Source organism: Botrytis deweyae, assembly GCF_014898535.1.
Source record: "Botrytis deweyae strain B1 chromosome Unknown BDEW_011, whole genome shotgun sequence".
NCBI lineage: Eukaryota > Fungi > Ascomycota > Leotiomycetes > Helotiales > Sclerotiniaceae > Botrytis > Botrytis deweyae.
This window is the reverse complement of record NW_024066218.1, coordinates 850,999-867,405: the sequence shown is the minus strand read 5'-3', so window position 1 is coordinate 867,405 and position 16,407 is coordinate 850,999. Positions and strand designations below refer to the sequence as shown.

The 16,407-nt window shown below is 43.5% G+C and overlaps 5 protein-coding genes across 5 annotated transcripts; 2 read left to right on the top strand and 3 right to left on the bottom strand.

The window, feature by feature from the left end:
• Nucleotides 1-927: 927 nt before the first annotated feature.
• On the top strand, nt 928-2,686 carry EAE98_005707 (uncharacterized protein; the record flags this gene model as incomplete). The annotated part of the gene is made up of 4 exons (XM_038953329.1): nt 928-1,011; nt 1,101-1,691; nt 1,760-2,447; nt 2,508-2,686. 4 exons carry the CDS (start codon nt 928-930, stop codon nt 2,684-2,686), a joined length of 1,542 nt encoding a protein of 513 aa, XP_038810430.1.
• A 1,258-nt stretch (nt 2,687-3,944) lies between these two features.
• Nucleotides 3,945-4,448, top strand: EAE98_005706 (uncharacterized protein; the record flags this gene model as incomplete). Its single annotated transcript, XM_038953328.1, has 1 exon — nt 3,945-4,448. One exon carries the CDS (start codon nt 3,945-3,947, stop codon nt 4,446-4,448), a length of 504 nt encoding a protein of 167 aa, XP_038810429.1.
• A 335-nt stretch (nt 4,449-4,783) lies between these two features.
• EAE98_005705 (uncharacterized protein) lies at nt 4,784-5,275 on the bottom strand (the record flags this gene model as incomplete). Its single annotated transcript, XM_038953327.1, has 1 exon — nt 4,784-5,275. One exon carries the CDS (start codon nt 5,273-5,275, stop codon nt 4,784-4,786), a length of 492 nt encoding a protein of 163 aa, XP_038810428.1.
• Nucleotides 5,276-6,957: 1,682 nt separating this feature from the next.
• Nucleotides 6,958-11,550, bottom strand: EAE98_005704 (uncharacterized protein; the record flags this gene model as incomplete). The annotated part of the gene is made up of 3 exons (XM_038953326.1): nt 6,958-6,987; nt 7,046-10,784; nt 10,898-11,550. The coding sequence occupies 3 exons, from the start codon at nt 11,548-11,550 to the stop codon at nt 6,958-6,960; spliced, it is 4,422 nt and encodes a 1,473-aa protein (XP_038810427.1).
• Nucleotides 11,551-13,024: 1,474 nt separating this feature from the next.
• On the bottom strand, nt 13,025-13,688 carry EAE98_005703 (uncharacterized protein; the record flags this gene model as incomplete). The annotated part of the gene is made up of 3 exons (XM_038953325.1): nt 13,025-13,106; nt 13,248-13,414; nt 13,506-13,688. 3 exons carry the CDS (start codon nt 13,686-13,688, stop codon nt 13,025-13,027), a joined length of 432 nt encoding a protein of 143 aa, XP_038810426.1.
• Between the last annotated feature and the right edge of the window lie 2,719 nt (nt 13,689-16,407).

The following is a 16,407-nucleotide window of genomic DNA, read 5'->3' as shown; positions in this document are numbered from 1 at the left end:
GGGCACCTGTAGTGAGCTCAATCCTAGCTACCCTGGCTCATATACCCAGAAAGAGCAAGGCTTCAGCACTATAGGCTCATCAGACAACCTGGCACTCAACTTCCCCCAAACTCTATCAAGAACTAGGGATTACAGTATGCAGCAACCCACCAGATCTCGCTCTACCACGAGCGAGCTTGAGTGGAATGTATGCTGCTAGAACAGGACTTGGAGATTTCGCAGCATATCACAAGATTTTCCATCAAAAGGACGCTTTTCTAGGCCAACAACTCGGTAAATACCGATCCGAGTACTCTGAATGAGATTATAACAACTAGATTTAGCTGTCATATATAGAGAAACAACTATTGGGTAGCTCGTATGATCATGGACCTAGATTATGTAGAGAACGCCGGTGATTTCAGCCCAGCACGTCCTATTAGGGCCACGTCTCGCGCGGCGGGCGCCCCGCCAGACGAAAGATAAACAAACAAGGTCACTTGGCCACTTGATGACCTTATGGATCGTAGCAAGGATTTGACCAGGACCACGACTTGGTTTCTTCACACAAATCTTGGTGAGGAAAGAAGGAGAACGTTGTACTTTTTTAACCATACGGGTTAGAGCCTGAAAACACTGTAATCAGGATTGAGCCCCAGATGGACTACCCCTCACTTCCACCACGCAAAAAAGACCGGGTAACACCGGAAATCGGCACTTGACCCCCGGTACAAGCCCGCTTTCCATTTTGTGTGCATAAAAATATGTCACCACCCGGTAGTTTGGGTGTGGACCACTGCCGGCCTCCAATTGGGGAAATGCTATGTTCGGATTGCGGACTCTGTTAATAGTCCTTTAAATGGTATGTGAGTATTATATAAACTACTTCCTTCAGCAATAAACTTCATCTATCCCCAAACAGAATATATGTTCTATCGAACTACATCAATGTCGACAATGCTGCCTCAAAATCTGTCTCTGCCCTTCGATAATATCACAGCAACAGTCGTTGTGGCCACCGCAGTCTCTACTGTAAGTAGGCAGAGACTCTTTCCCCCCTCATCCACTGCGGCCAAACACTCTTGATGGCTTTAGTTATCGATGTTCTCACACACAGCTAGATTATACTTTACAATGTTTATACTAATCCATTGTCTCGATTACCGGGTCCTTGGTATACGAAATGGACATCAGGTGTCCTAAAGTATATCATTATCAAAGGAACGAGACCTTTGTATGTTCACGACCTCCACTGCAAATATGGTAAGTCCTCATCTAAACCGTTATACGACTTCGGCCATTCGTACACGTTGCTCATCTTTGCAAGTTCGATTGTCAGAGTTAGCCCGACTGAAGTCCACGTTTCCGACATCGCAGCCACAAAAAAGATCCATAATGTTAAGGGTTCTTTCAAAAAGTCGCCTTGGTATAGGCTGTTCACACCTCCAACGGTCTTGAATGTATTCAATACTAGCGATATTGAATTTCATCGAAATCTTCGACGCCTTCTTTCATCGCCTATGTCGGAATCATCGCTTAAACATGTAGAAGTTTTCATTCGTCGGAATATAGATCTTGCAGTGAGAGGCATTACTGAGGAAATGTCACAACGAGGTGCAGGGGATGTTTCCAAGTGGTGGATGTTCATGGCGACTGATGTGATTGGAGAACTCAGCTTTGGCGAATCCTTCAAGATGCTGGAGTCTGGTAAGGTAGGTGCTGCTCCTTTCTAACGCATGTTGGCGAATCTAGAGGTTTTGGTTTTGAACAAAAGTCGCAGAAAAACCAATATATTCTGGATATCGAAGCAAATGGGTCTGCCGGAGGCATTCGAGGCACCTTCCCATTTATGGTGAAGCTATCCAATGTGATCCCACTACCTGCTCTCAAGGCGGCAGCTGCATCTGGAGAGCGGTTACGGGAATACGCGGAACAGTCGATTGTGCGATCGAAAAGAGTGGCTGCAGAGATGGAATCTTGTCCAATGCTTCTTAAGAAACTTTTTCGCAGCGATGAAAACGGGCTGTCTGATAAGGACATTGTAGACAACGCAATGTTATTCATCGTCGCCGGCAGCGATACGACAGCCAACACTATGACGTACCTGACGTGGGCTGTTTGCAAACATCCTCAAGTGAGAGATGCATTAGTGGAGGAGCTCCATTCTCTTCCGCCAGACTTCACTGACCAAGATCTCCGTGGCTTGACGTGTCTGAACAATATTATCAAAGAAACTTTGCGATTATACGGCGCCGCGCCGTCCGCCTTGCCCCGCATGGTGCCAGCAGAGGGCGTTGAGTTTCTTGGTCATAGATTGCCAGGAGGAACGACTGTATCCACCCAGGCTTACACCTTGCATCGCAAATCGGAAATTTTCCCGAACCCAGAATCCTTCGAGCCTAGCAGATGGACGAATCCTTCAAAGGAAATGAAAGATGCTTTTATGCCTTTCGGTGGTGGATCACGAGGTTAGTTTTGACACGATTAATTGTCTTATACAGAGCCGAAGTGCTAATAGTTAAATACAGTCTGCTTAGGACTGCATCTTGCTGAGATAGAACTTCGCCTGGCCACTGCAATTTTCTTCCGTACACTTCCTTATGCTAAAGTTTCTACACTTGATGATATGAATGATGGAGATATGGACCCTCGTATATTCTTCGTATTGTCACCAAAAGGCAAAAGGTGTTTGATCTCCAGAGAATGAATTTGAAAGCTATCTTATAAAACAGTAATCTTAGCGATTATTCAATTGTTATAACTCAGGTCAAATGGCCATTAGAGGAACCTTGAGCTCAGAATGAAATCACCTGTATCCAAAGGTACTTTCAATACCCGTTTCAATACCCTGTAGTGGCAGAATCCGTGGTTAACGAAGTGATCGCTTTGTTAATTACAATGAAATGTTTAATAATCAATCTTGTATTGAAAAAAGCGTTTTTGTGGTATTAATTAGATTGATACAAATCTTTATATCTTGTGAATTTTGTTTTAATCATTAGGGTTTTAGTGAATTTCTTGAAAGTGAGTAATAAGAAGTGGAAATCTTTTCCCCTTTAAACTTTCGGTTAATTTCTTCTGCTTACTTTTTACTTTTCATATTTATTTCTTTTTAACACTTTTTAATCTTCTCCTTATCTCTAGACATATATCTTTCTATTTACTTTTACTTCAATTCTAATATTTAAAGATTCTGAAAATTCTAAGCTTCTGAAAGACCTTCATTTTTTTCTATTAAAATTTAAAAATAAACAGATCTCAAAATTTATTAATTTTGTTTGTTATTAGTAAATTAAACGTATTGTTAATAATACATAAAATATTAATATTATAATACATATAATAGAAATTTGTTTGAAGATTTATATTAGATTTCTTTTCATTCCGAATATTAACTTTGCTACTATATGAATAGAACCCTTAGCCAGCAAGCATGTGACTTCTCCCGCCAGTTCTCATCGTTCCCAGCGCTGGGACTTGATAGGCACAATGGGATAGTAAACCGCGATGAACTATATATTGCGTGTACATTTCACACAGAGCCTGAAACAAGATAGCGAGGGCAGCTAAGCGCGCTTGGGGCGAGAGGACACACTTCGCGTATCCCCTCTCCCTCTCGCGAGGGCATAGCTCTCGATTATACAGCTAATCAGAATTGTTCCAATAGTCATTTGTCAGGGTACTTGAGCTTGGGTTTTTAAATTTATGTACCTCGAATTCAATCAGATTGTTAACAATTATGGATTGTATTTTAAAATCCTTTTACTATTGTTTACAGTACTTCATACTGATATAGTAGTTCCAGGCATATTTTTATTTTTATCAAAACAATTGTATCTTAGCGGAACCCTATTGATCAATAATAATATCTTTATTGAATGAGAAAGAGAACGAGAACAATTATAAAAATGGTTTCTTTCAGACACTAAACCTTTGTCTAATTCTGGAAAGACATCATTATTACAATGCATTCTTACGGCGGGTTAACTGGGAGCAGTAGTATTGAAGATCTCACCAAGTTATATCGAGAATCATGCAGGATGGGACTTTTTGAGCGCGCAAGAGGTATCCTTATTGATAGTAAGACTATCTTCATGACTCTTGATATTGAAAAGTACCTAATGAAGCAGGGTCTCGAAGGCAGTTCTTTCGATATAGTTGTAGCTTCAAACGTTCTTCATGCAGTCATATTACACAAGGAAACAATGAAGAGTGTCACGTCATTATTAAAGCCAGGGGGCCACCTTCTACTTCTAGAAACAACAAGACAATGGTCAAGAAGTCAATTTGTGATGTGTGGCTTACTAGGCTGGTGGCTTGGTTTTGACGATGGCCGGAAATACGCTTCTATAATTGCAGAACGCCCATGGCATACCCTGCTCCAGAATACCGGGTATTCTGGTCTCGACTCAAGGATAACCTCAAGAGCTACTAGCGTGAAGCTAGATACTATACAGACAATAGCGTAACATTGTTACTTGCCAAGTTGCCATCCAAACCACATCACATAAGATAAACTACGAACAAGTTTATATTTCTTCATGACTTCGCTTCCGCTGCAGCTACACCAGACTTCTGATATGACGGTCCAAGATGATCATCTAAAACACATATAACCAACCACCATAAGAAGCATTAACGCAGACGACAGTCCCGAACCTACTCGACGATATCCGCACCAAACCACTTCAACCAGAAAGTCAGGACAGGGTCTTCTCTTGATGACTCTCTTCATGACATGTATACCCGAATATTTTAGCTGCCTCTCCGCCTACACACATCTACCTTTCAATCCTCACAATATTCACAGTGCCTTCAGCGCACCCACAACAAAAAAGACCAACGCCGGGACATCCGTCATAAACGTCCTAATCGTATGCATCCGCAACCAAGCCCCCATGGAACGCGTACTATTTCCTCTAGGAACATTTCCTTTAATGTCCGCCAACAGCTTCCGGGCTCTCTTGCCAAAGATAGCAATATGCGCCACACTAAAGAGAAGACCCATCGCGTACCATTTCTCCACACCCGCCACTTTCAGCCGAGGACGCGCGACGAGAAGGTTGAGCATCCCGAGAACATAGGTGCCCGGATATCCGAGAAGAATCACCCAGCGACCCCGGCGACCCCAGAGCTGGAACCAACTGGGAAGATGCACATTTGCCCGCTCGCGAAATGTAGGCGCCATCCAGGTCCCAAGGAATATGTGCTCATCGACTGCAAACATCAACACGGCGGTCGACGTGAGCACGGGAAGGAGACGGAGGGCGCGAATAGAGGTATCGGTAACAGACATAGTGATTAGAGTGATGTTAGACGTGACTTTGTGTACGTGCGATTCTGTCACTTGGGAAATTCTTGGTAAGAACAGATTTTAGGAGTTTGGAAGTTGAGATCTATGAGTTGAAGTTGGTTTCGCTGGGTCATAAAGACTCGGTACCACATTGTAGAGTATCGTATGACAGCCGGACAGTTTAATTGATCCGATATCGACCCGATGTTAAGATTTCAAACTGTGTTTTATTGGCTCCCACTCCTGCTTACATATGATTATTGTTACACCCCGCATTTTATGTTCTCGGTTCAAGGATCTAGTATCCGACAACCCCAACTTATCGGCGTACTATCACCAACTCTCACAACATCATTCTCCGAATATCCAGCCCGCAAAACGCTAACCGATTAGCCTGCTCGGTGAGTACTAATCTTACAACACAACCTCTAGCCTTTCAATAGGTAAGAAACGACCTTAGAGCCAGCCACCCATCCTATTTAAATCATCACAATATAGGTAGCCTCACCAAAACCGTGCTTATCGACAATCCATCCTCCTTCAAGGGAGAACAAACGCGCTTAATTCCCAAGGGCGAATGTGAATCTGAAGTGCTCATCATTTCGGTCAAAAATGACCTTTTTATCGTAACGTAAACGATCGATCATATTGCAACCAAGTATCAGAAACGCAAGTACTCCGTTCCGACAGGAAATTTTCTCACAAATCATCAATCAACCCTCCCATCATCCCATCATCCCCAACAAACGCAAATTACAAATTACGCAACCCACTCAAAGAGAAGCACAAAGACCCCACCGTGTTCTGTTCAGCTAGATACCTACCTCCTAGTAATCCCACTGCATCATAGCAGACCCCCTGGCAACATTTCCTAGGGTCAACTAACCTCAGGTCAAGCAATGGAGGGAGGCTCTTGACTGTGACACTGGCACGACGACCGTTGCTAATCATGCCCATACGAACTATTGCAAACTTGAATAGCCAACCAATCATGCTCTCGCTACTATTTTGATAGGAGGAATTCGTTTGATATTCTGTTACACTTCAACATCTTGCGTGAAGAGCTGGCAACTTTGCCTAGAATTGTTTGTTATTCGATTTAATTCATACATGGCACTGTGAGCCAATCTCCCATTCTGCTAGCCAAATACCCTCGTGTTTCGCGTGGGCTTTGGCTTTGACGAAATCGCGCCGCAGACGTGCACAAAATCTCATGTAATTCTAGTAATTTATAGATATATAATTCCCTCCTCATTCCATTCAGACATCCAGATATACATAAAGATACATCTGCAAATCCCTCCACTAGTACCTCATCCTCAGAAGTACATTAAAGTTAACTATTTACTCATGAAGATTTCCTCCCATCTCATATCCATCCATCCACATTCAAATCATACATTAAATTCCAATTTCTCATCAACATAACCATGAAAAATACTTTCGTCTCCCTTCTCCCTTCTCATCTAAATGTAAATAAACCATTCATCCTCTAAAAAAATATTCAACACCGTAATCTATAAGCCGCTATAAACAAACCCCAAATTTTATGCAAGAAACGAACGAGCTTTGGTATCTAATGGCCATCAATGACAACCGAGTTCATGTATGTATGTAAGTACTATGTGCAAAATGTTGTGGTATCGAAAAAAAGTGATGCAACGCGATGCAAATCAATGCAATGTTTAACGACGATTGAAGTTGAGGTATCTCGACTATTCGTATTGTCAGTAAATATTCTTGGGGAAGTGAGAAGAAAAAGGGGTAACTTACAGCCAAGAAAAGAATGATCAAATTGCTTCCAATGAATGCCAAAAAGATACCCAAATCTCTCCATCTATTGCTAAAGTCCAATGCGAGTGGTTCGTAGAACTGTTCTCCATATTTGTAGGCACAGTATTCACAGGCACTTGTCGCATTGTCGACAAGGTATCCGATACCTCCGCTTGAAAAGAAATTTTCCATGTACTTCCCGCATGTTTGACCTGCAGGAGCGGTGAAGCGACTCAATTCTGCAGAAGCACATTTCACTTCTCGACCTTGAAGTTCGGTGACGACCATTCCACCAATGAGACGAGTGAAAGGATCGAGTTGGTAGAGCCATGCACGCCAGAACTTGGGAATTTGAGGCTTGGGAATGGTGACACCACAGAAGAGAGAAAAGGTAATGATGATGAAGGGGTTGACAAGAGCGGAGATGAAGGGGGATGGGGTAAGAGCTGCGATCATTTGAGCGAGTGTTACGGAGAAGAGTTCTGTGATGAGAATCATGAAAAATTGGTAACCGGCACGACTAGACGATGTCTGGAAACCAGGCATATAGTAAAGCGGAAGGAAGAAACCAACAGCGCAAAGAATGGAGTAAGGCATCTCAGCTACGACCAAAGATGATGCGAAGGCGAATTGACTGTACATCTTCGAAGAAGCTTCTCGGTAGTAGATCATACGAGATAAAGCGTATTTAGGTTCGACTTGAGCGAGAATAAGTGCGGGAAGAACGGTAACCTGGAAGATGACGAATACACGATATTGCAATGAAGCCTTTGAATCGTCGAGATTCAGATAAGCAAGACCAGTGATAATGGCGATAATAACGTGATTGAAGAGACGAGTGAAACCGTAGTTGGGGGATCTCCAGAAAGCCAAGTTGGTACGTGCTTGAACGACTCTCAATTGATGCAACAATGGCGTGGCAAATTCTCTCTCATCATCGTGAGTAGTTCCACCAACCTCAGCGAGACGTTGTGTCTTCATTTGAGAAATACGATCCTTGATGTTGGCAAGCTCAGGCGAGTCAGCAAAAATATCAGCCCAGTCACGATCTCCAATTCTGGGGGCTTGACCGGCACCAACAGCGTCAAGCATCCATTCGGCAGGGTTAGCATCAGGAGGACAGTCAGCTCCGTGTCTGTGGAAGTAATCGAGGAGTACGTGAGCATCTTTTCCAATGTCACCAAAGTAAACACATCTTCCTCCACGTTGAAGAAGAAGCAATCGATCGAAGTTCTCGAATAATGCTGCGTTAGGTTGATGGATAGTACAGAGAATAGCTTGTCCGGCGTTTGCTAATTTCTTCAAGAAACGAACGATGTTGAAAGCACTTTGAGAGTCAAGACCGGAAGTAGGTTCATCCAAGAAAAGTAACAATTCAGGCTTGGCAGCCAATTCGACTCCGATAGTGACACGTTTTCGTTGTTCGACAGCAAGACCATTTTCAGGATCTCCAATAATTGCATCGGCCATATCTTCCATCTCAAGGAGACTAAGAATTTCCTCAACGTAGGCGTATTTTTCGGCTTGTGGAACGTGGAATGGTTGACGGAGATCAGCAGAGAATCGAAGTGCTTCACGGACAGTTGCAGTACCCTCATGGACATCAAGTTGTTCGGCGTATGAAGTTCCTCTTTGGAAAGAATTACCTGGCTTAATACCATCGACAAGGACATCACCAGAAATAACACCAATGTTCTTTCTTGAAGCCAAAACATCCAAGAGGGTTGTTTTTCCAGCACCTGAGGCTCCCATAAGTGCAGTCAATTCACCTGGTCGAACGTACCCGTAAATGTTGTTCAAAAGACGTAATTCTCCAGATGGAGTTGGGACATCATAATTCAATCCTTCCCAAGTCAAGACAGCCTTTGAGCTGATGTTAATTTCCGATCCTTCTTCATCACTCTTTGTGGCACGACGTTGATCGCGCTTGACAGCCAATGCGTTGTTGAGCTCCTCGCGTTCCTTGTTTGGCTTCTGATAAACTTTCGCAGCGTTTCCGCCGGCACCGAAAGACACCCACTCACCGAGAGTTGCGTTTGTGAACAGGAAGCCGGCGATCAAAACAATGATGATACCGAAGTTTCTCCATAGTTCAGAAGGCTTGTAGGCAAATCCTTGAGTGATGTAATCGCCACCATTAACAATGTCTGATCCAGCAACACTACCGGCCAAGGTACAAACTTGGTGTTCGAGGTTATCGTAACCTGGACCATATGGCACAAGATAGGCACCAGTACAGGTCAAATTAAGACGACTGAACTCGTTCTCCATCAAAGCGGAAAATCCAAGACCAAGAGCATTAATCCAGTAAATCCATCTGATCCAGACCTTTTCACTTTGATATTGAATGAGATAACCGGATGTGATGACGAAAAAGGTAATAATCGTAGCGGCAAACTTAATCGCGTAATCAAAATCAGGGCAGAGACATCCGACTGTTCTGAAAAAGAGTGTCATGGCCAAGTAACCACAGAGAATGATAATGTAGAATGTGAAGAATGCACCAGCGTCTCTGACCAATCCGCACATGAAGTACACGATGATGGAGAATAACAAGATCTGAGCGGCAGCGAAAGCGGTATCGACGATGATCTGAGCAATCCAGAGTGCGGATGGACGATGAAACGTGTATGACCTGTGCTTGTTCACAATAGGTCTGCCCATCATAGTAGATGCCAATTCTGAAAATGCCTGGAAAGCATTGAACAATAACGATATGAAGAGTAAACCACCTCTGGTGAATGCACCAGCAGAAGTCTTGGGCAAATTAAGCCACACGGTACCCAATACAATAGCGACAGTTATACTAGTAATCCAACTAACAACCAAAGAGAACTTATCTTGCCACTTGATCAGATATTGTCTTTGCATCAAAGCCCAGATCTGTAAGTAATAAGGAATAGAATACACAGAAGATTTTGAAGCTCCCTTGCGTTTGCTGTCAGCTATTGCAACCTCGAAATCGTCATGAATCTGCTTGTCTGTGGCAACTTGTCTTTTGTAAGCGTCCATTTCCTCGCTCAAGCGAGTAGAGAACTTGGATTCCAAGAAAGCTTGGGCCAAGGTCTCAGGACTGTGTGGAGAGTCTGCAGCAGAGCGACCAGTTGCATACTCGCGCTCGAACTCATCGGTGCAACCTGTCAAGAAATCAGGTGTAGTTTGACGGGGCTTCTCCTTGAAGCCGAGACCTTCAAAATAGGCTCTAGCTTCAGATGTTGGTCCAAAGTAGACTTCTCTTCCGTCATCAATAACCAAGACTTTGTCGAATTGCTTGTAGATGTTCTCACTTGCTTGATACAATGAAACAAAAGTTGTAGTCTTGTAGATGTTGGTCATGACACGAAGAGATTTCGCATAATCGAGAGCGGTTGAAGCGTCAAGTCCTCTCGTACTGTTATCCCAAGCGCATACAGTACCACTCGTGATCATCATTTCTGCAATGGACACACGCTTTCTCTCTCCTCCAGATACACCTCTAACGAAGGCATTTCCCACAATGGTATTCCGGGTGTGACTGATGTTGAACATTCGAAGAAGGGTATCGATTACTTTTTCCTTAAAATCGGCCTTCGACATTCCATGAGGGCGCTTTCCTGGGGTTTTGGTGTCAAGGGCGAAACCTAAGGTTTGGCCCACAGTAAGGGTTGGGTGATGAATATCGTCCTCTTGATTGTAGACAGCTTCTCCCCTGTATTTCTTCGAGAATTCTTCGGCGGTGAAAGGGCCATAAAGTATCTCACTAAATGAAATTGTGAGTAAGTGTCTAATTATTTTTCAAAAGGAAAAAAAAAAAATTGAATCTCGCTGTCAAATGCAATGTGCGAAGCTAAAGCAGGAAAAGGTCAGTCTTACCCATCAACACCATTGTACCCAAATCTTTGGTTTGCAATAACCTTCAAGAAAGTTGTGCAACCAGATCCAGGTCGTCCAAGCACAAGAACCATCTCTCCAGGTTTCATTACACCCCTGAAGTCCTGCAAAATCTTTACTTCTCTGCCTTTCTTGCCTACACCAAATATGTTCATTGCAGTCTCAACGACATTGAAGAAACTAACAAATGCATCCGGGAATGTCTTGACAAAATTCGATACACCTCCTGTTCCGCGAACGGTAAGTCCTTCCCATACCACTCCGATATGCTTTGAACGAATACCAGAATCTACTTCTGCCTGTCTGTTACCTCGGAGGGTGTTTTCTAAGTTGAATTGATCCTCCTCGGCTTCAGAAATGGATTCTGCTGACTTCTCTACGTCCTTCTCATCGGTAGTCTTGGCCCTCGATCGTGTTCTGGATAATGCCTTGCTCTTGGTACTAATACCTGACAGCTCTCGCTGAAGTTGTGCGAACTCGGACTCTGCAGCTTTGACATCGATGCCCTGATTGGTACTGACAAAACCATTAGGATTGGCGTTCCGTACATTTTCTCGTTGAGTTTCGGAGTCTTCAATTGATGCGCGAGCCGTGGTTGCGCTCAGAGACGGCGTCTCCTCTTTGTCTTTCTCCATGGTGGTGTATGTCAATGATAAGGCGGCTGGCTAAACTGTGTATAATATAACAAATATATATAATTAAAACGGTAATCACTGAGCCAAACAGTGAATGCAATGTCCGCGTATGGACGAGATGTAAGAAGAAACAACAAAAGAATTAATAGGTATTAAGAGATGGATATAAATAATATTGAAGAAGTATCCAAACAGTGGAAGGTTTTAAGATTCAAAAAACTTTTTGGGAATCTCGCAGGGACCTTCTTCATATATCTCACGATCTGAACAGCAAAAGGATAGAGTCCCACTCGGATTTAATATCAGATTGACAAGGTATCGATTAGCATTTTTCTGCATGGAAGGTTGAGGGCGCTTCCGCCGTGGCTAAGGATGGAATCCTTGTCGATCTTCTGCAATCTCATCTTGCCTTGCCCCCTTGGTGGATACATACGGAGTAAAGTAAGTTGATAGAGGGGTACCGTATATGCACGCACATATCGTATGGAGTACTCTGTAGGAAATTGCCCCGGGCGGCGGGAAGGAGTCAATTTGCTCTCACCTGCTCTCAAGCAAGCATATTACTTACTGTACCCCATGTTGTCAAGCCACTGATGCAAGGCTCAGAGTCCATTTGGTGTCTTGGTGTCTTAGTATCTCGGTCCTCAAAGGCTCAAACGTATCCATACCGGCCGGCACTTAACTTTCTTTGTGTGCATCGATCTGAGCAGATGTGAGTCGAGATGAGTAATGGCCAGAGTGACGGTAAGTGTGTTGTCGCACGAGCACCAAGGGTGGCAGGTACGTCGTACTCTGTAGAGATTAGATAGTTTGAGTTTGAGGACCTATGGAGCAGTTGGAAAGCAAAGATCATTACTAGCTTCCTGGGTAATCACAGGTGTTCGTGGAAGAAAGATAAAGTGGCGCCACTTTTATCTTGATTTGGAGCTGCTGGGGAACTTTTGGTTGTTCCAGAACAAATTGACTCGAGGTTTGGGCGGGGATTTTGAGTATTTGATTCCGGTTCCTATTAAAGCGGCGTGTACATTATTTTGCCTGAATTTGCGGCAGTTGTGGAATACGACCTTACCAATTGAAGTTTAGCCGTGTGGCCAATAACGGTTAGGGAGACGGTTTAGACTCCCCAATTAGTCAGAATACTTCACCACATTCACATCAATGACTCGAAGCTGGAGTTAAGGACCCTTGTTTCTCGGAAATAGGAAACCTTTGAATGTCCGCAATGGATCCGCCAATATTATGAAGGGAGAAATATCCCTGACATCTGTCAATGTCATCCATCGACGAAGTAGGGAAATTCGATTAAAGTTCAAACTGATGGGGACACTTTTCCCTTTTTTGCTTAAGAGGAGGAGGGTGGAAAGGGGTGGGATTTCACATTGCGGTATATTCTCATCCCTTGCTCAACGATAAACTTTGAACCGAAATATCCTTATATAGAGGATTTGCTGCACGGTTTTCCCGTTGAACTACTCTAGCTAGCTGGGTGCCTGGTAGTTAGTCCATGAATGTTTGCTTCGCCGGATGACTCTTCAGGATTGGGATTGGTATTGGTACTGGTATTAGGGTTAGGGTTAGTATTCGTATTGCTATTGCTATTGCTATTGCTATTGGCATTCTTCATTGCCAAGTAAAACTTCAAGAGACTGCCGGGTAGACAATGACAGCCTGAGTCTTTGAATTATGTTGATGCATACCGCAACTGAAGCTTGGACATGGTAGCCAGCCAGCCGCCCGAATATATCCTAATCTGATTATCTGAAGCCGGAGAAACTCGATTCCCACATTGCCAAGATGTTTCGTTGCCTACGGGACCACGGTGAGCTTTTCCTGGTAAGTTTCGTATCCACCGTGTCTTTCCATTCTTTCAAAACAAACAAAGAAGAAAGAAGAAGGGAAAAAACAATAATCTATCGTCACACCGTATTTGGCAGCTCGAGCCTCACGTTTCTTACACGGTACACGCTACGCGCTACACCATTGCAAGGGCCCGGCCAGCTCCCATCATTCCCCCCGTCTCTGAGAGTCTGAGGTTTTCGATGTGGGTTGGGGTTGGAAAAGGAGATTCCTCTGTTGGTATCTGTTGGTGCATCAAGCGGATTGACGGAGTGAAAAAGGAAGAAGTTGACATAATCCATAATCATTTATGGATCCCCAAGATCACCATTGACATTATCTTTTATCAGTAATCAGGTATCTGCGGAGAGACATTTCCGCCGCATCGGTGGTCCAAAATTACGAAAAGCTTGCGAATTCCCATTTTTATTGCAGAATTTCATCTGATTGACACGCGGATGTGTTGATTCATTTCGATTGATTACTAACGTCAACATCGTTATCGATGGAAGAAGCCTTGCTCCTCTATCAATCAATGCTGCGAATAGCTTCACAGTTCGCACTTGCTAAAAGTCTGCATCAAATTGACCTTGACGTGAAAAGACGATGAGAGAAAACACCTTACTTCAGGGTTTATCCAAATGTCTTTGATTGTCGCAATTAATGAACCAAAAATCGCTGGACTGCATATCCAAAAGGAAATAATAAGAATATTGGAACGATTTGCAACAATCGTCTTCAAATCGCAATACTCGATTCCCCAACAGAACATTATGTATGTGAAAGAGAAGATTTTGACAAAAGAGATAGATAATAAATGCACATTGATCTTCCATCTCCAAAATGGACGCCCAGGCATTACGAATTGTAGGTTCTATCTCATTCTCAACTTTGTTAGAGTACAAACCTCAATATCTGGATATCATTTCTTTTGCGGGATAATCTCGATGTTCTTGGATAATTCCACAAGTCCTGAGATGATCGCATGGAGAAAATTCGTTGTAGATCACATATCTCAAGGCTCGAAATTCTTGGGAAGGGAGGTTTTCCATGGGCGGTGAGAGGATTTACCTGGCATATCAGTATTGGTTGTGTGCTAGGCACATAAATCACTGAGTACGCCAACGTTTTCTCCACGGCCATCGCCATTTCATCTTCCTGTGTAAAAAATCGATCATCTCGAGGATTTTTGCTCAAGCAGAAATGATCTCACATGGAAACAATTTGGAGACATTGCTACCAGATGCACAATCCTGATTGACGCCACTCCCCTTGATACTAAGCAAAAGCTTGCCAATGTATATTTGATCGTGGGATTTGTTCCTACCATCCCTAGAATTTAATGTGGCTCTACTAAAAGCAATTGGTCTGTACTGGCACATCTCACAACGTGGAGCAATGTGGCAAAAGGATTCCATTGAAGTGGTGCGTAAAGATTATTTTCTCAAGCTTAAGAGGAGAACTAGGAGGATTGAATGAAAACAAGGCTTGACTCCTCATTGAAGCATCCTGATACGCGAATGTAACTAGATGATGAGTGAAGAACGGGTTGAACGAACAAGTCTAGTGTCGAACCCTTCACGCTCTGTGCCTGTATACGGTCAGGACTTGAGTCTTCCACAACCCTCAATCAGGGAAGAAGCCACGGAGCTAGGCTCTAGAAAACAAAACACAAAGCTATATTCTCACACTTCTTATAACGAAACCTGTGTTCTCGATACCCTGATGGATACCCGCATACATCTCACTCCGCTGTCAACGCCTTGACGGATACCGACTCATTTGCCACGCCTTTCACAAACCGCTTGGTGTGCCAACTCACAGTTTCAGATCCTTTGATCCATAGCTCTGATATTTGCGTATGGGAAACCTGAAGACCCGGAAATATATCTGATCTATACGTGCTTGTACGATGTTGAGATCGAACTCAAATCGCAATCGAGGGTGTACACAGCCGTAGCCAGCAGAACGTTATCTGCAGCTTGCGCGCATGGAAGGTGCATGGTGAGCATGGCGATGCAAAGTACACGTACGGCGTGTCCGGTACGGATTCTAGGTCCTCGGGAATCCATAACTTTCCACGCCTAGTGAACGGGTATACCATCACGGGATCTCTTGACCGCCGAAATCTGTGATACAACACTCCCGAGACGGTAAGACGGAGTTGCGAAAATTCCCCACTGCGCTTGCCACTTCCATCCCTGAGTTCTCATCATCTTCCTCCATCGCAGCTGGAGAGATCTTCACTTTCTGGAGAGGAATGTTCACTATCACAAGAAGCATCTCTGCTCAAAGCGCGCAAATAACCTTTCTGTACGACCCTCCTTGCCACTCGTGCGCATAGGAATCAGCCCACCCCAATATTATCAAGCGGACTTCGTGTCACCAAAGATGATTCCGGAATTACAAGTAGTACGGCCGATTGTACCATGTACATCCATCCATCCATTCTTTCAGCGCGCTCCACTTCTCCCTAACACACTATCGATATTTCACTCCAAATTTATTTTCACATCGTTAGTGAAGGAATACCATTCTCGTCTCGAGAGCTCTCCATATTGAGAAGTATTTCTCCATCTCAACACACACTTCCTTCCATCCATCTCTGCTAGTGCAAATCCAGAGCAATTTCGTAGAAGAATACTACGCTTCACTATCAAAACTCAAATCACAGATGCAAAATTATCGTGAGTAAATACATACTAGGTACATATCTAGTACATACCTACCAAAGTACCCAGTACCCCAACACAACAACAACCCATCTGTACTCCCCCCTCGCATCTCATTCGTCTACATCCCCACGCGTAACGCACCTGAAAAGTAATACATGTACTATCCCGTCTCCTTCAGTCTTTCGGTCTAGTAACCTTATTATCACTAGGTACTGCATGTTTTCATTATCTGTATCTGTAACTATAGATGTGGATGTAAATGTAGATGTATTTGTATTTGTATCTGTATCTGTAGTCTGCATATTCCGCATTGTCAAAACGTTATTGTAGGGATTAATGAGATTCT